The 13,315-nt window shown below is 45.8% G+C and overlaps 1 protein-coding gene and 1 pseudogene across 1 annotated transcript in view; both read left to right on the top strand.

Annotated features, from left to right (window-relative positions):
* Positions 1–13,050, top strand: part of LOC124711212 (general transcriptional corepressor CYC8) — a 68,607-nt gene extending 55,557 nt beyond the window's left edge. The window contains exons 4-6 of the mRNA XM_047241160.1: positions 854–1,018; positions 5,929–6,045; positions 12,395–13,050. Of these exons, the coding sequence (XP_047097116.1) occupies positions 854–1,018; positions 5,929–6,045; positions 12,395–12,583 (471 nt within the window). The 3' untranslated portion in view covers positions 12,584–13,050. The remainder of the gene's footprint in view (positions 1–853; positions 1,019–5,928; positions 6,046–12,394) is intronic.
* Positions 431–548, top strand: LOC124712747 (annotated as a pseudogene).
* Positions 13,051–13,315: the final 265 nt, after the last annotated feature.

Raw genomic sequence — 13,315 nt, 5'->3', positions numbered from 1 at the left:
CTTGAAAAGGCACTCAGAACACAACATGTTCTCCCTATAGAGTACAAAGGCAGTGAAGCTGAGCGTGGGATATTCGAGCCTTTATTGTGAACTGTACAACAGCTGTTGAGGGACGTGTACGAAAATTCCTAGACGTCAATGTGTTAAAAATACGTATTTTTCAGTTGATACTTTGTAAGACGCATGTTGTAATTTTTACTAACTGTTGTACTGTGTAAACCTGACAATGTGGTGGATAATACAGCAAATAAATAACAATGCACAGTGGAAGCCATTCAGTGTAGGAGATATGTCCATATGGAATTTTTTGTTTCAAGAAAGCGTTCCTGTCGTATCACCGAATACTGTCCATTCCTCCTGGGATACCGTGCATGTTCTGGAAGTGTGGATTATCCGTGGAAGCTAAATACCTTGGGTAGCAGTGTAGATTGCCAACGGCCTTGCCGCAGTGGTAACACCGGTTCCCGTCAGATCACCGAAGTTAAGCGCTGTCGGGCTGGGCTAGCACTTGGATGGGTGACCATCCGGTCTGGCTAGCGCTGTTGGCAAGCGGGGTGCACTCAGCCCTTGTGAGGCAAACTGAGGAGCTACTTGATTGAGAAGTAGCGGCTCCGGTCTCGTAAACTGACATACGGCCGGGAGAGCGGTGTGCTGACCACATGCCCCTCCATATCCGCATCCAGTGACGCCTGGGGTCTGAGGATGACGCGGCGGCCAGTCGGTACCTTTGGGCCTTCATGGCCTGTTCGGGAGGAGTTTTAGCAGTGTAGATTAGTTACACACTAGCGACCAATGTTTGCTTTTGACTAAGCGCTGGCCGAGAACTAACAGTTTGTGTGTATGTTTGTCGCAGCCGAACCCGCAGTACCAGTTCGCGTTCGACGTACGTGACGACCAGTTCACCAACTACCAGAACCGCAAGGAGCAGCGCGAGGGCGACAAGATCTCCGGCAGCTACAGCGTCGTCGACTCTGACGGCTTCATCCGCACCGTCAAGTACACCGCCGACCCACTGGAGGTGAGCTTCGCTTTTGTGTAAACACCAGCAGCCCGCGCACGGCGGGCTGGACATTACGCCCATGACTGACTTCCACACAACGCTCTACTTCAGATACATACGCTCAAAAATAAGACTAGCAGACGCTAGTGTAACACAAGATCTGGTCTTAATAATTAACTCAGTTAAGCGAGGAAAGGACCATGGTCACAGAGTTATTAAGCGACGTTGATTGCTACGTTTCACCTGATGTTTGGAGTAGTTCCAGTCGTTAAGATGGAGTGTACACCTTCGTGTTTGGGTGGTGCAATTATTGCTACATTAAATTTCTGCGCTGCAGGTGCACAAATTCCGCCTCTTCTTCTAATATTTCGGCTGTATATCGTTCAGACACCTTCAGAGAGAGCCGAAAGACTGATACTCCAGCTTTTTTCTCCTTTGTTGTTCTTTCATCCACTCTTGCCCAACATGGGCAGCCGTACAGTCAAGCCGCTCTTCAGCCAATTGCCAAGAAAACTGAATGAGAAGAAAAAACACTAACAGGACGGTGAGATATTTACAATAGATTTCAAAAATTGTAAAGGGAAAATTAAAATGGGTGTTTTTATATATAAGAGATATAATTTCTTTCACTTTTAGTTAACAACAATAATAGTAAAAGGCAAAAACGAAACACAATAAGAGAACCTTTAAAGACTTTTGGAACATGGTACAAAACACTGACGTCCAAAAGAAGCGCTTCACTGGCCCTAAAACAGGACCTACCCCCTACCCTGGGATATGTACTCCGTTGTTGAAGGGAAAGAGATGGATCGATGGATCGTTGAGGGTGGTGATGTAAGGATGCAACACTGGGATAGAAGTGGCAGTTGCGATACAAGACGGGGGGGGGGGGGGGGGAGGAAGTAGATATTGGTGAAGCTAAAACCTGAAGAGGTAAAATCGGGTGGGGAAAGAAGGGTGGAAGGGGAAAAAGGAAGGGAGAAAATATGAGGTTGAGAGGGGGAGGTAGCCCTAATGAAGTGGAACCGGTGGGGTAGATTTAAAGTTAGTAGAATGAATAAAGTCGGGGCGAAGATCATGATCTGGAAGGGGGAGATGGTTGAAGTTTGTAAGAGAAGGCGTATAAGTTTCAAAATGGTGGGACGCGTAGGTAGTGGTGCGACAGCGTATGGGGATTGGAAATTATACGGGAAACCAAAGGATTGTTGGAGTTTTTGAATGGTGTAGGTTGTCTGGAAGAGCGGTATGAGTGAGGAGAGGCAGCGATGTGATGGGTTGGTAAAGGATCCTCATGCTGACTCTGTAACCGTCTATAATTACGAAAGTGTTGCTGGGGCAGGATTTGGTGCTCGAACTGACCTCTCGATTATGTCCCATAAATGCTCGATGGGATCAGTGCCGGGTGATCTGAGTGGCAAAAACATTCTCTCGAATTGCCTAAAATGTTCTTCAAACCATTCGCGAACAACTGTGTTACCCATAAAAATCCCATCGTTGTTTGGCAACATGAAGTCCATGAATGATTGTATATGCTCTCCAGTAGCCACACATAATAATTTCCAGTGAGTGATCGCTTCTGTTAGACCATAGGATCCAGTCCGTTCCACGTAATCACAGCCCACGTCATTGTGGAGTCATCACTAGCTTGCAAAGTGCCTTGTTGACAATATGGGTCCATGGCTTCGTGGCCTCTGCGCCACACTAGAACTCATTCGCTCTTACGAACTGTAATCGAGACTCATCTGACCAGGGCACTGTTTTCCAGTCGTCTAGGATCCAAGCAACATGATCACGAACCCAGGAAAGGCGTTGCAGGCGATGTCATGGTATTAGCAAAGACACACGCGTCGATCGTCTGCTGCCATAGCTCATTAAGGCCAGAGATCGCCGCACTGTCCTACCGGATACCTTCGTCATACGTCCCACATTGACTTTAGTGCTTATTTAACTCAGTGTTGCTTTTCCGGTAACATTGATGATTCTACTCAAACGACGCTGCTCTTCGAAGTGTAGGCCGTCGGCTATTGTGGTGAGAGGTAATTCCTAAAAATTGGCATGGCGCATTCTTGAGACTGTGGATCTCGGAATACTGAATTCCCTAATTATTTTCGCATAACTGAAATGAGCACAAAAGACACCTCCGCCGATGGAATGCCCTTCCATACGTTGTGCACACGGTACTACGCCATCGGTTTACGTTCGCTATGTCATGACTGTTGTCACCGCAAAGTGCATGTTTAACGATATGACTGCATGAATGCATGCATGTTTTACGATTTGACAGTGACTGATGGTGATTGAAAATCTACATAACTGTCTCTTCACTGTGCTTCTGCCTGACTACCAACTGCCTGAAAGAATCTACTCTACCTGCTCCTGTTTCGTAGTTTTGTTACTCGTATCCCTCAGTCTCTCATGTAGGACGCTGAATTTTTCGCCGTACCAGATTTGACTTCGGTACGCTAAATTTGTGGTCCCGTTCAGTAACTGACCAAAGTTTCTTGAGCATGCCTCTTCCAGCATTCGTGCAGGGTGAAAATTTCAGAAATTGCGGCGAGTGGCGTGTGACACTTTCTTGCTGTGGCAGGAACAAGTGCCGACTGCGATCTCCCCTGCGAATTGCTTCAAGTACTTGTCTACATTCCTGGGTTGTCAAGAAAGCAGCCGCCTAACAATAAACTGCTTGCTTGTAACAGCTGTGTCTCTGATTCACTCAAGTGCCTACAGGTGTTTGTGACTTAACGACATCCTTCTTTCTTTATGTCGGATTTTAATCCGGAAAACACCCTCATGAGTGAGGAAAACATTTCACATAAGCTGTCCCTGTGTGGCTTCTCGGAACGCCTAGTATACCTGTTCCAGCATGAGCACACTACCGTTTGCCTCGGCGCCTGGTGGTAAAGTATAAGCTGTTGTATAGGACGGAGAGAACTGTCACTCCGGCGAATGGGGCATGGGTGACAAGTCTTCAGTCCATTTCCTGGCCCGTCACTACGATTTCCGAAAATACTGAACACATAATATTATAGCTGTCTCAGCAGGGAGTATTTCTATGTTTCGCTGTTGATAACAGCCTGCTTATACAGCCTTTCGGGAAACTTATGTGCTGTTGTTCCTTAAGTAAACGTTGCATCATCTACCAACCGTAGCTTTTTGTTATTCAGTTATCAGTCTTTCGACTTGTCTGGTGTTATGTTCCATCTTCTCCTACCTTGTGCTAATTTTACTTATACACATACCTGTTACGTCCAACATCTTCTATTGCCTGTTTTGCATATTTTCGTCTCGCTGTTCGTCTACTGCTTTTTCCTCTGCCAAACCTTCCATCTCCAAATTAGCTATTCCTGGATGCCTATCGTGGATGCAGTTCCTATATATCTTGGAAAATGCCCCACTAACTTTTTCTCTTCCGGTATGGGTCTTCCATAGATCCCTTCTCTTACCCAATGTCTTGAAAGTATTAAGACATTGGGTAAGAGAAGTTGGTACTTCACATATTTGGTACTTTATATATTCATTTAACTTTTAGCCGTATTCGGTAGCAACATGTTCAAACGGTTCCAGTTTGCTGTTCTCTTGACTTCTGAGGCTCCACGTTTCACTTTCATAAAGTCAGTATCTGATGTAAGTAGATGTCTTTTATTGAATAACTTTTTCATTGCAAGCATCAAACTTTTGATTTTTCTGCCATCCTGTATAATCATGCTTCCTTGGATAGAGTTTGACCGTTGTGGTCTTTAATCCGAAGACTGTACTACTGTACCCTTCATTCTGTATTCTATTTGAACTTATTTAATGTGCACATGCCTAAGTTTTCCTCTACACGTTTTACACCCCCCGTCTCCTCCTTCTCTCAGCCAATGCCCATTCATGCCAATATCATTCCGTGTACTCAGTTGGACACGCGATGAACAATATACGCAGATGTCAGCATTTGACAGGGGAAGTGTAATCGGTCTCAAAGAAGTCGGTCGGGTAGACGGCGAATCACTCCATATTTGAATTGGAGTGATGCCAGCGTTCAACGATATTGGCAGGAATATTTGCACCAGGGCCGAACACAGCGTCGAGGAGGAAGCGGTTGAACTACAGCCAAACAATCGACCAATTGTCAGAGAGTCACTCAGAGCTCCGGATACACCATTATCATTGATCCGACGTGCAACTGGTGCTTCAGTCACTACAAGGACTATTAACAGGCGGCTCATGGAAAGGGGGCTGAGCTCACGGCGCCCCTTACGGTGACTACCGTTGACCTCTGTACATCAACAAGCTCATTTGCAGTGATATCGGGCACATTCGGCATATAATCCCATTGACAGGTGTAGAATTGTCTTCAGTGATGACTCCTCTTCGAATTGACCAGCGATAGCGTGTCTGGAGACATCGCCGACAGCGCTGGTATACCAATCTGACTGTCGTCCGCCATATGGGCCGATATCGTCGAATGGTGGTCTGGGATGGCATGTCACTTTTCTAAAGTTGTAATCGCTCGTTTCTTTGTACATGTACATAATATCTACCGATTTCCGTCCTGTTGGGATAATTCCTTCGTGGTGCGTCGTTTCTTTCTTTTTTTTATTTTTCTTCTTCAAGCGTACATAATTCAGTTGGTACTGAGTCGTTCACGCACTTGCTCGATATTTTTAAAATAATCTTTTTTTAGTTGCTGAACCATTATCCGAACACTTTTTATTCCTCAGAAAATGTCATTTCTCCTCCTTCCCCCACCTTCACTTCCCATTCCTAGCGTGTAATTACCCTCTGGTTGGGAAACATTGGTCCATCGTATCTTTGTGTAATAATAAGAAGCACAGACACGGCAGTGACATATCTGGGACAGACGCAGAAAGCTGAAACGCACACCATCATCTGGCGACTGGAATCTCTGACACCTGGGTGACGTCCGCGGTGCCTTTCTGTTGCAGGGCTTCAAGGCTCAGGTGACGCGGGAGCCCACCGACATCGTGGTGAAGATCCCGACGCCGACGCCGCCGCCGCAGGCGCAGCCGCTCTCCATCCCAGCGGGGCCGCAGTACATACAGGTACGAAGCAACCTGCACACGCCACAGTCTCTTAATATTGTGCAACGCAAGACTACAACTTCCTGATGCAGAAAAACTGTCGTTTTCACTGGTAACTAGCTGATAAGGAAGCATTGCTCCATAAATTGATCCCGCACGAATATTTGGGCCATAATTCCGATAGCACGCAGTTATGAGCTTCTTCAAGTACTTCACTACTTTCAAACTTCCACGCGCACCGATTGTCACTCGATGATGATGATGATGATGTTTGGTTTGTCGGGCGCTCAACTACTCATACAAATTCCCAATCTTTGCTCAGACCATTTCGCCACTTTCATGAGATTGTCACTCGATCCACCCCATTGCTGTCGTTCAATCCCCAAACGCGAAGTACTGCGCTGTGGAGTGAATAAGAGGTTTGTGAATTACTGTTTTGACACTGGTAACTTGCTTTGCACATTCTGTCAAAGTGCGCAGTTTCTAACCTGTAACTGGTGTCAGAAACCTCTCTGCTTTCAAAATTTTTATTTTGCAATCATCAAATGCAATGTAAATGAATGAAAACGTTAGTGTATCACTAAAGAAGTAACGTATCGCTATTTAATCACGTTATTATTTTTGCATTTTGAAAATGGCACTGTTACAGTGAAGTACATGTGGAGATGCCCTACTCTTCGACATTATTTGCATGATTAAATCGTAATTGGAAATCATGAATTTCATTACACAATAATTTTTCAATTGCTTAGGTTAATTCACTTTGATTTTGAAGTGTATAAACAGGGTGAATGACTAAAACTTGCACCGAAATTGTGCAGAAATGGAAAGTGCTATTGATATGTGATCTTCACAGAAAGATTTGGCAGTCAGGGGCTCGTATTGTTAGCGAATCAATAGACTTTAATAACACTTATAAATTGAATTTTTTGTGCAAGGATGTACTTTTTTAAATGTAACAATTGTATTGACATTAACGAAATAAAAATAGGGTAAATTAGACTGTCAGGGGTGTTTGTTGCAGGAGACTGGTGCGAGTCCGTTACGAGATATCGTATTTTGAAAGGTTCCTACACCGACACTTGTGCAATACCTGTGGTACCACACACTGAAGAACGACACAAGTGCATACACTAGTTATGCGGATCCTCACCGGTAACGAGACAATTGACTATCACAGGTGGCGTTCAGAATGGCCACCGGCAGCTGCAATTCACGCTTCCAGTCTGGTGTGGAACCAGTAGTGCATACTTGGCTAGCGTTTCATCCGAGATGTCCAAGCGGGCTGCATTAATACATAATTGAGCATCATCGGGTGTTGCTGACATGTCCTTGACAGCGTCTTTCAGTTTTCCCCACAGAAAAGTCTACATGCGTAAAATCCGGCAAATGGACAGATCATCCACGTCCAATACAACGATTTGGAAAAAAAATTCGTGAAGACATGCTGTAGTACATAGTGCATTATGGGCTCGAGAGCCATCATGTTGGTATCATAAATTCCTCCTGATCTGCAGCACAACGTTTTCTAGTAACAGTGTAAGATTGTCTATCAGGAGGCTGCGAAACGGATGCCTGTTCCGTCTATGAAAACCGGGCTTGTGTGCTGATGGTTCACTCTCCCATACCACACGTTTACACTCCTTGAACGCTGAAGTCACACAGGACGAAGCCAACGGGGATTGTCAACCGACCAGCAGTGCATGTTTCGCTGTTTGCCAGGCCATGAATGGTAAAAGTGGCCTCATCACTAAACAATATACATTACATCTAGATCTATGTGATTACTCTGCTATTCACAATAAAGTGCCTGGCAGAAGGTTCAATGAAGGAACAGCAGACACAAAAACAGAAGATACATCTGGAGTATCCTGTCTTAATTCCAATGTACAGAAATTAATTTTCATATTCGTTTCTATGCAGCTCTTGATGGAGAGAGATAGGGACGGAACCTATATCGATGCAGAATGCGTGGGACACTAGCCTGACTGATGCCACGTCTTCGTGCGATTGCGCGGGAGCTAACGAGCGGATCAACTGCAACTGCAGCAAGAACATTAATTTCCCCCTCTTCTGTCTTCACTCGTAACTGCCAAGATGCCTGACTTCTATTGAGATATCTTGCACATACACCGTATTTTGGGTATTGTAAGCATAATTTTGTTGTAAAGCTGCTTGCTAATTTTACGTAAAATCTGGTCATACAGGGACTTCACGTTTCACTTTGACGGGGAAAACGGAGTAAGTATACACAAGCAGCAACAACATGCCCTCGTTTAGGACACTTCTCCGGCATGATTGCTGTAAGAGAAGTTGCAGGAATGCAGCCAGATCGGCACTTCCTTTTTGTTCGCAGTATTCCAACAGCTGACTTCGTTGTCCTTCTTGCTTTTATTCCCTAACCAAGAGGGCATGTGAGCTGTTTTAAATTCGGGTGGTTGTAAACGTTACCTATTTTCGGTGAAGACCCCAATGTAGACAGGGGGTGATGTGACTTTCGTGTGTGTGTGTGTGTGTGTGTGTGTGTGTGTGTGTGTGTGTGTGTGTGTGTGTGTGGGCGCGCGCGCGCGTGCGTGTGTGCGTGTGTGTGTGGGAGCGCGCAAGCGCGAGCATGTGTGCGTGCTCATAAAAGCTCACAAAGGAATATCAGACGCAAAACGAAAGAAAGACGATCACATTCCATGCGATAAAAATAAAGTTCACGGGATGAATGGGGCCGGCCGGTGTGGCCGTGCGGTTCTAAGCGCGTCAGTTTGGAACCGCGTGACCGCTACGGTCGCAGGTTCGAATCCTGCCTCGGGCATGGATGTGTGTGATGTCCTTAGGTTAGTTAGGTTTAAGTAGTTCTACGTTCTATGGGACTGATGACCTCAGTAGTTAAGTCCCATAGCGCTCAGAGCCATTTGATGAATGGGTATTTACAAAACAAAAAGTTATAGTTAATGATAAGTCAGTGATGGGTAATCTGATGTAAGTCGAACACCTGTGTGTAGCAGAACGTTTGCGAGTGATGTAGGAGCGAAAACAACAATAATAATGGTAGGTTAAAATATATGAACGTTAATGATCTCACCAAAAGGATACCTAATAAAAGCGACAGTTCTTACAGTGATCACCGAGGCTGCTTTAAAATAAAGCGAAACGCTTCTGACATAAATAAAACTTATATTACAGTCGCGAAGACAGAAAATATCCCACATTATTAGTAAAACAGCGAATGCAGAAAAGAGACATAAAACACGTCACAAGAGCAGCTATAGGTTGCTCCACTAGATTATACGGGCTCTTCTGGAGTGCGCCTTTTGAATTAATGGCAACGTAGCACGCAGACACATCGTGTGAGTCATATTTTCTACTAAATGGAACACAGTATGTAATGAAAGGTTATTTGTATGTACCTCGAGGGTTTCAGGAGACGACTATGCCAAAACTTTAAGACGTACATCAGAAGGACACCTATCGGTGGATAGAGCATCTCTTCGAGCTTCGATTCATAGAAAGCTTTTTGTCGTAGTTCTACACCGTGCCACTAGGGGGATAAGTGTTTAAGAACATGCAGAAAAAATATATTGCCGCAATGAATTAGTACGAGTCTGCAGATAGGAAACCCAATAACAGATTTTGAAAGCAGCCTGCTGTAGTTGTAGATTCCTAGATGGCAGCAGCAGCGACTCCAGTGGCTTACTCGCACTTATTAATCTTTACCACGTCACAAATGTTGTCCGCATTTAACACTTGTAATGTGAGTTGGAAACTTGGAGAGACGCTCTATACACTGATAACTGATAATTCTGTTATTATATGTCTTGTGATTTTCACACAGTTATCTTCTGACACTCCGCAGATACTTCTGAATAACCTTGTACAACTAATGCAAGAAATGCATTTGAACAGAATCTATAGGGGATGGAGAAAAATATGGAAACACTGCGAGAAATGCGTACTTGAGTACAAATGCAGATGCTAGCTATGATTTCAATTTATGCTGTTGTACCTGACCACGAACGGCATCTGTGCAGTGTACTTAATACGATGCAAGTCGGCGCCAGAACAGTCTTACGTGTAGTCGTGAGTGCATAATGTGGAAGCTAAGTGAATTCGAATGTGGGCCAATTGTTGGTTCTCGCATGGTGGGTGCTTCCGTAACAAGGGAGCAGAAGTGTTTGGTGTTTCAAGAGGTACCGTATCGAAAATTTATACTCTATACGAGGGAAGCGGAAAGGCATCATCCACCAAGCCAGAACGTGGATAAGAGCGTGCTTTGAGTGATTGTGACAGAGGACTGTGATGGAAAATGATAGGACGACCGCTGTAAAGGTCGCAAAGTCATTGCTGAACTGAATTTCGTACTCCCCAACCCTGTCAGCAGCAGAAAGAAAGGAACCTCCGTAAACAGGGAATTGCTGGATAGGCCGGAATTACAAAGCCACACGTCAGTGGTGCAAAGGTCCATAACAGGAAAATATGGTGCGCGAAGCTTACATGCTGGAGTTCAGTGCATTTCCGTCACTATTCACCTGAAGATGGCCAGGAGACTCTGCGCCGGAATATCGTGGCAGGGAGTTGCAGATATCCCGCATTTCGCCCGAAATTTTATGGAACGCGGATGAGTCTCGTTTCATTGTGTTTCCGACTTCTAGCCAAGTTTACACCCCAATAGAGAGATAGGGCAGGGGCTCGGATATGACGTGTGCAGCCATATCGTGGTATGCCATGGGCCCCACGATTACTCTGCAACGTCGCATTACTGCCATGCATTACGTGACTATTATGTGTTTCCCAACGCTGATGCTGTGTTCCAAGACGACAGGGCCTCTTTTCAGAGCTCGCATCTTGGGGGTTGGTTCTACAAGCACGAGGATGAACTGTTGCAACCCCCTGGGCACATCGGTCACCAGATCTCAATACTATATTGCAGTCTTCTTTTCAAAACCCATTTATTTGCCAATGTCGCTACATAAACACAGTTACTGGATTACTAGTTTCGGAAGTATGTGTTGTCATCCTCAGATCCATAAAACTCGATAGTCGTAGCTACATAATACTGTGCTTACACCAAACTGTCACCTGAGGAGTATATAACTTGCATAAAAGAGTCGCGGCATTACAGTGACATTCTTGAGCTTTTGTGGTCTACTTTGGAGAAGGATGAGTGATCGCTAGCCACCTCTGTCAACGATACCTAAACCTAGAATGAAATTTTCACCCTACAGCGGAGTGTGCGCTGATATGAAACTTACTGACGGATTAAAACTGTGTACCGGGCCGAGACTCGAACTCGGGACCTCTGCCTTTCGCGGGCAAGTGCTCTACCAACTGAGCTAACCAAGCATGACTCACGCCCCGTCCTCACAGCTTTAATTTCGCCATTATCTCGCCTCCTACCTTCCAAACTTCACGGAAGCTCTCCTGCGAACCTTGCAGAAGTAGCACTCCTGAAAGAAAGGATACTGCGGAGACATGGCTTAGCCACAGCCTGGGGCATGTTTCAAGAATGAAATTTTCACTCGAGTGTGCGCTGATATGAAACTTCCTGGCAGATTAAAACTGTGTACCGGGCCGAGACTCGAACTCGGGACTGCATTTCGCGGGCAAGTGCTCTACCACCTGAGCTACCCAAGCACAACTCACGCCCCCTCCTCACAGCTTTACTTCTGCCAGTATCTCGTTTCATATCAGCGCACACTCCGCTGCAGAGTGAAAATCTCATTCTGGAAACATCCCCCAGGCTGTGGCTAAGCCTTTGTTTCCGCAATATCCTTTCTTCCAGAAGTGCTAGTTCAGCAAGGTTCGCAGGAGAGCTTCTGTCAAGTTTGGAAGGTAGGAGACGAGGTACTGGCGGAATTAAAGGTGTGAGGACGGGGCGTGAGTCGTGCTTGGGTAGCTCAGTTGAGAGAGCACTTGCACGCGAAAGAAAAAGGTCCCGAGTTCGATTCTCGGCCTGGTACACAGTTTTAATCTGCCAGGAAGTTTGATACCTGAACCTGCCACTATTGCAGAAATAATGGTATAATATTCCCTTGAAAACCACACAGGCCCAGTATTTGTTCCGAGACGACTAGAAGGTGTTTTGAATGCCAATTGTTTTCCTACACTATATTAGGGAGGGTAACTTGTTGTGTTTTTGGTGTTTCCATATTTTTGTCTAGCCCAGTCTGTAAATAGACAGGAAACTGGTTTTTGGATGTCCTGACGGCAGCTGTGGCATTATGCTGGGATTTTCAGTTTACAAGCAGACAATATAGTCTCCAACATTGAAGGACAACTAAACAGCGTCTTCAGTGAGTGAGCTTACAAGCAGCTCCATAAGAGGCATGTGGTCCAGAATCAGCGAGTGAACAGCAGTAACGTCAGCGTCTTATGTCCGCAGGGTGGATCGGCAGCCGCGTACCAGCAGGCGCAGGCGCAGGAGCAGGGCCAGGCGGCGGCCCAGCAGAGGGCGCTGCCTCCGGGGGCGGGCCTGGGCGTGCTGCCCCCGGGCGCCCGCGCCAAGGCGGTGGGCTACAGCGCGCAGCAGCCCGGCGCGCCGCCCGTCCACTTCCAGGCCTACCAGCAGTGAGCGCAGCCAAGCCACGCCGCCTCATCGCCACCTCATCTCGCAGTCACCACCAGTAGAATCACAACACGATGTAGTACCCATCATCTGTCAACCATACCTGCAGTCCAGTCCAAACAGTTGTAACCCTTTAACGACTGATCCATTCCTTTAATAATTATCTCTGCTATTCTTTATCTCAGAAACAATACCCAGCAACCTTCAACGTTGCCTCTAATGTCTATAAATTCAGCAATTGAATCCTCTCGTTGCCATTACTTTATCTTTGGACCTTCACACTGCCGGGAAGTAAAAATGTATCACCGTCAAGGACAAGGTCATTTTAGTGACAACTGAGGTGACACGTCATTGTAAAAGTATACGGTAACAAATTCAGACCAAATGAAATGCACAGGTCACAGTAAAGGGTGGCCAAACTATCGCATCAGTATACATAGAACCTTCCCCCTCCCCCACCCTTCCCCCCCCCTCCCCCACCCACCTGGCGGCAATGCATGAAACTGATTGTGAAGGAGCCAGTTGGCATCCTACGATAAATTGTTCCAAGCATCTTGCGCCTCTTGGTGCAACTCAGCAATGGTTCTTACAGTCCCTGCAGAACAAGTAAGCTCCGTCTTCAACATATCCCAATTGACAAAGTTTTAAACATGGCTGCTTGGTTCAGCCACCGTTTCTAAATTAAAATTGAAACAAATGAGCCCTCGGTCACTATTATTTTTAGTCTTGTTGACCAGG

This window comes from Schistocerca piceifrons, chromosome 8 (assembly GCF_021461385.2).
Source record: "Schistocerca piceifrons isolate TAMUIC-IGC-003096 chromosome 8, iqSchPice1.1, whole genome shotgun sequence".
Taxonomy (NCBI): Eukaryota; Metazoa; Arthropoda; class Insecta; order Orthoptera; family Acrididae; genus Schistocerca; species Schistocerca piceifrons.
This window is presented reverse-complemented; position numbering and strand designations above follow the sequence as displayed.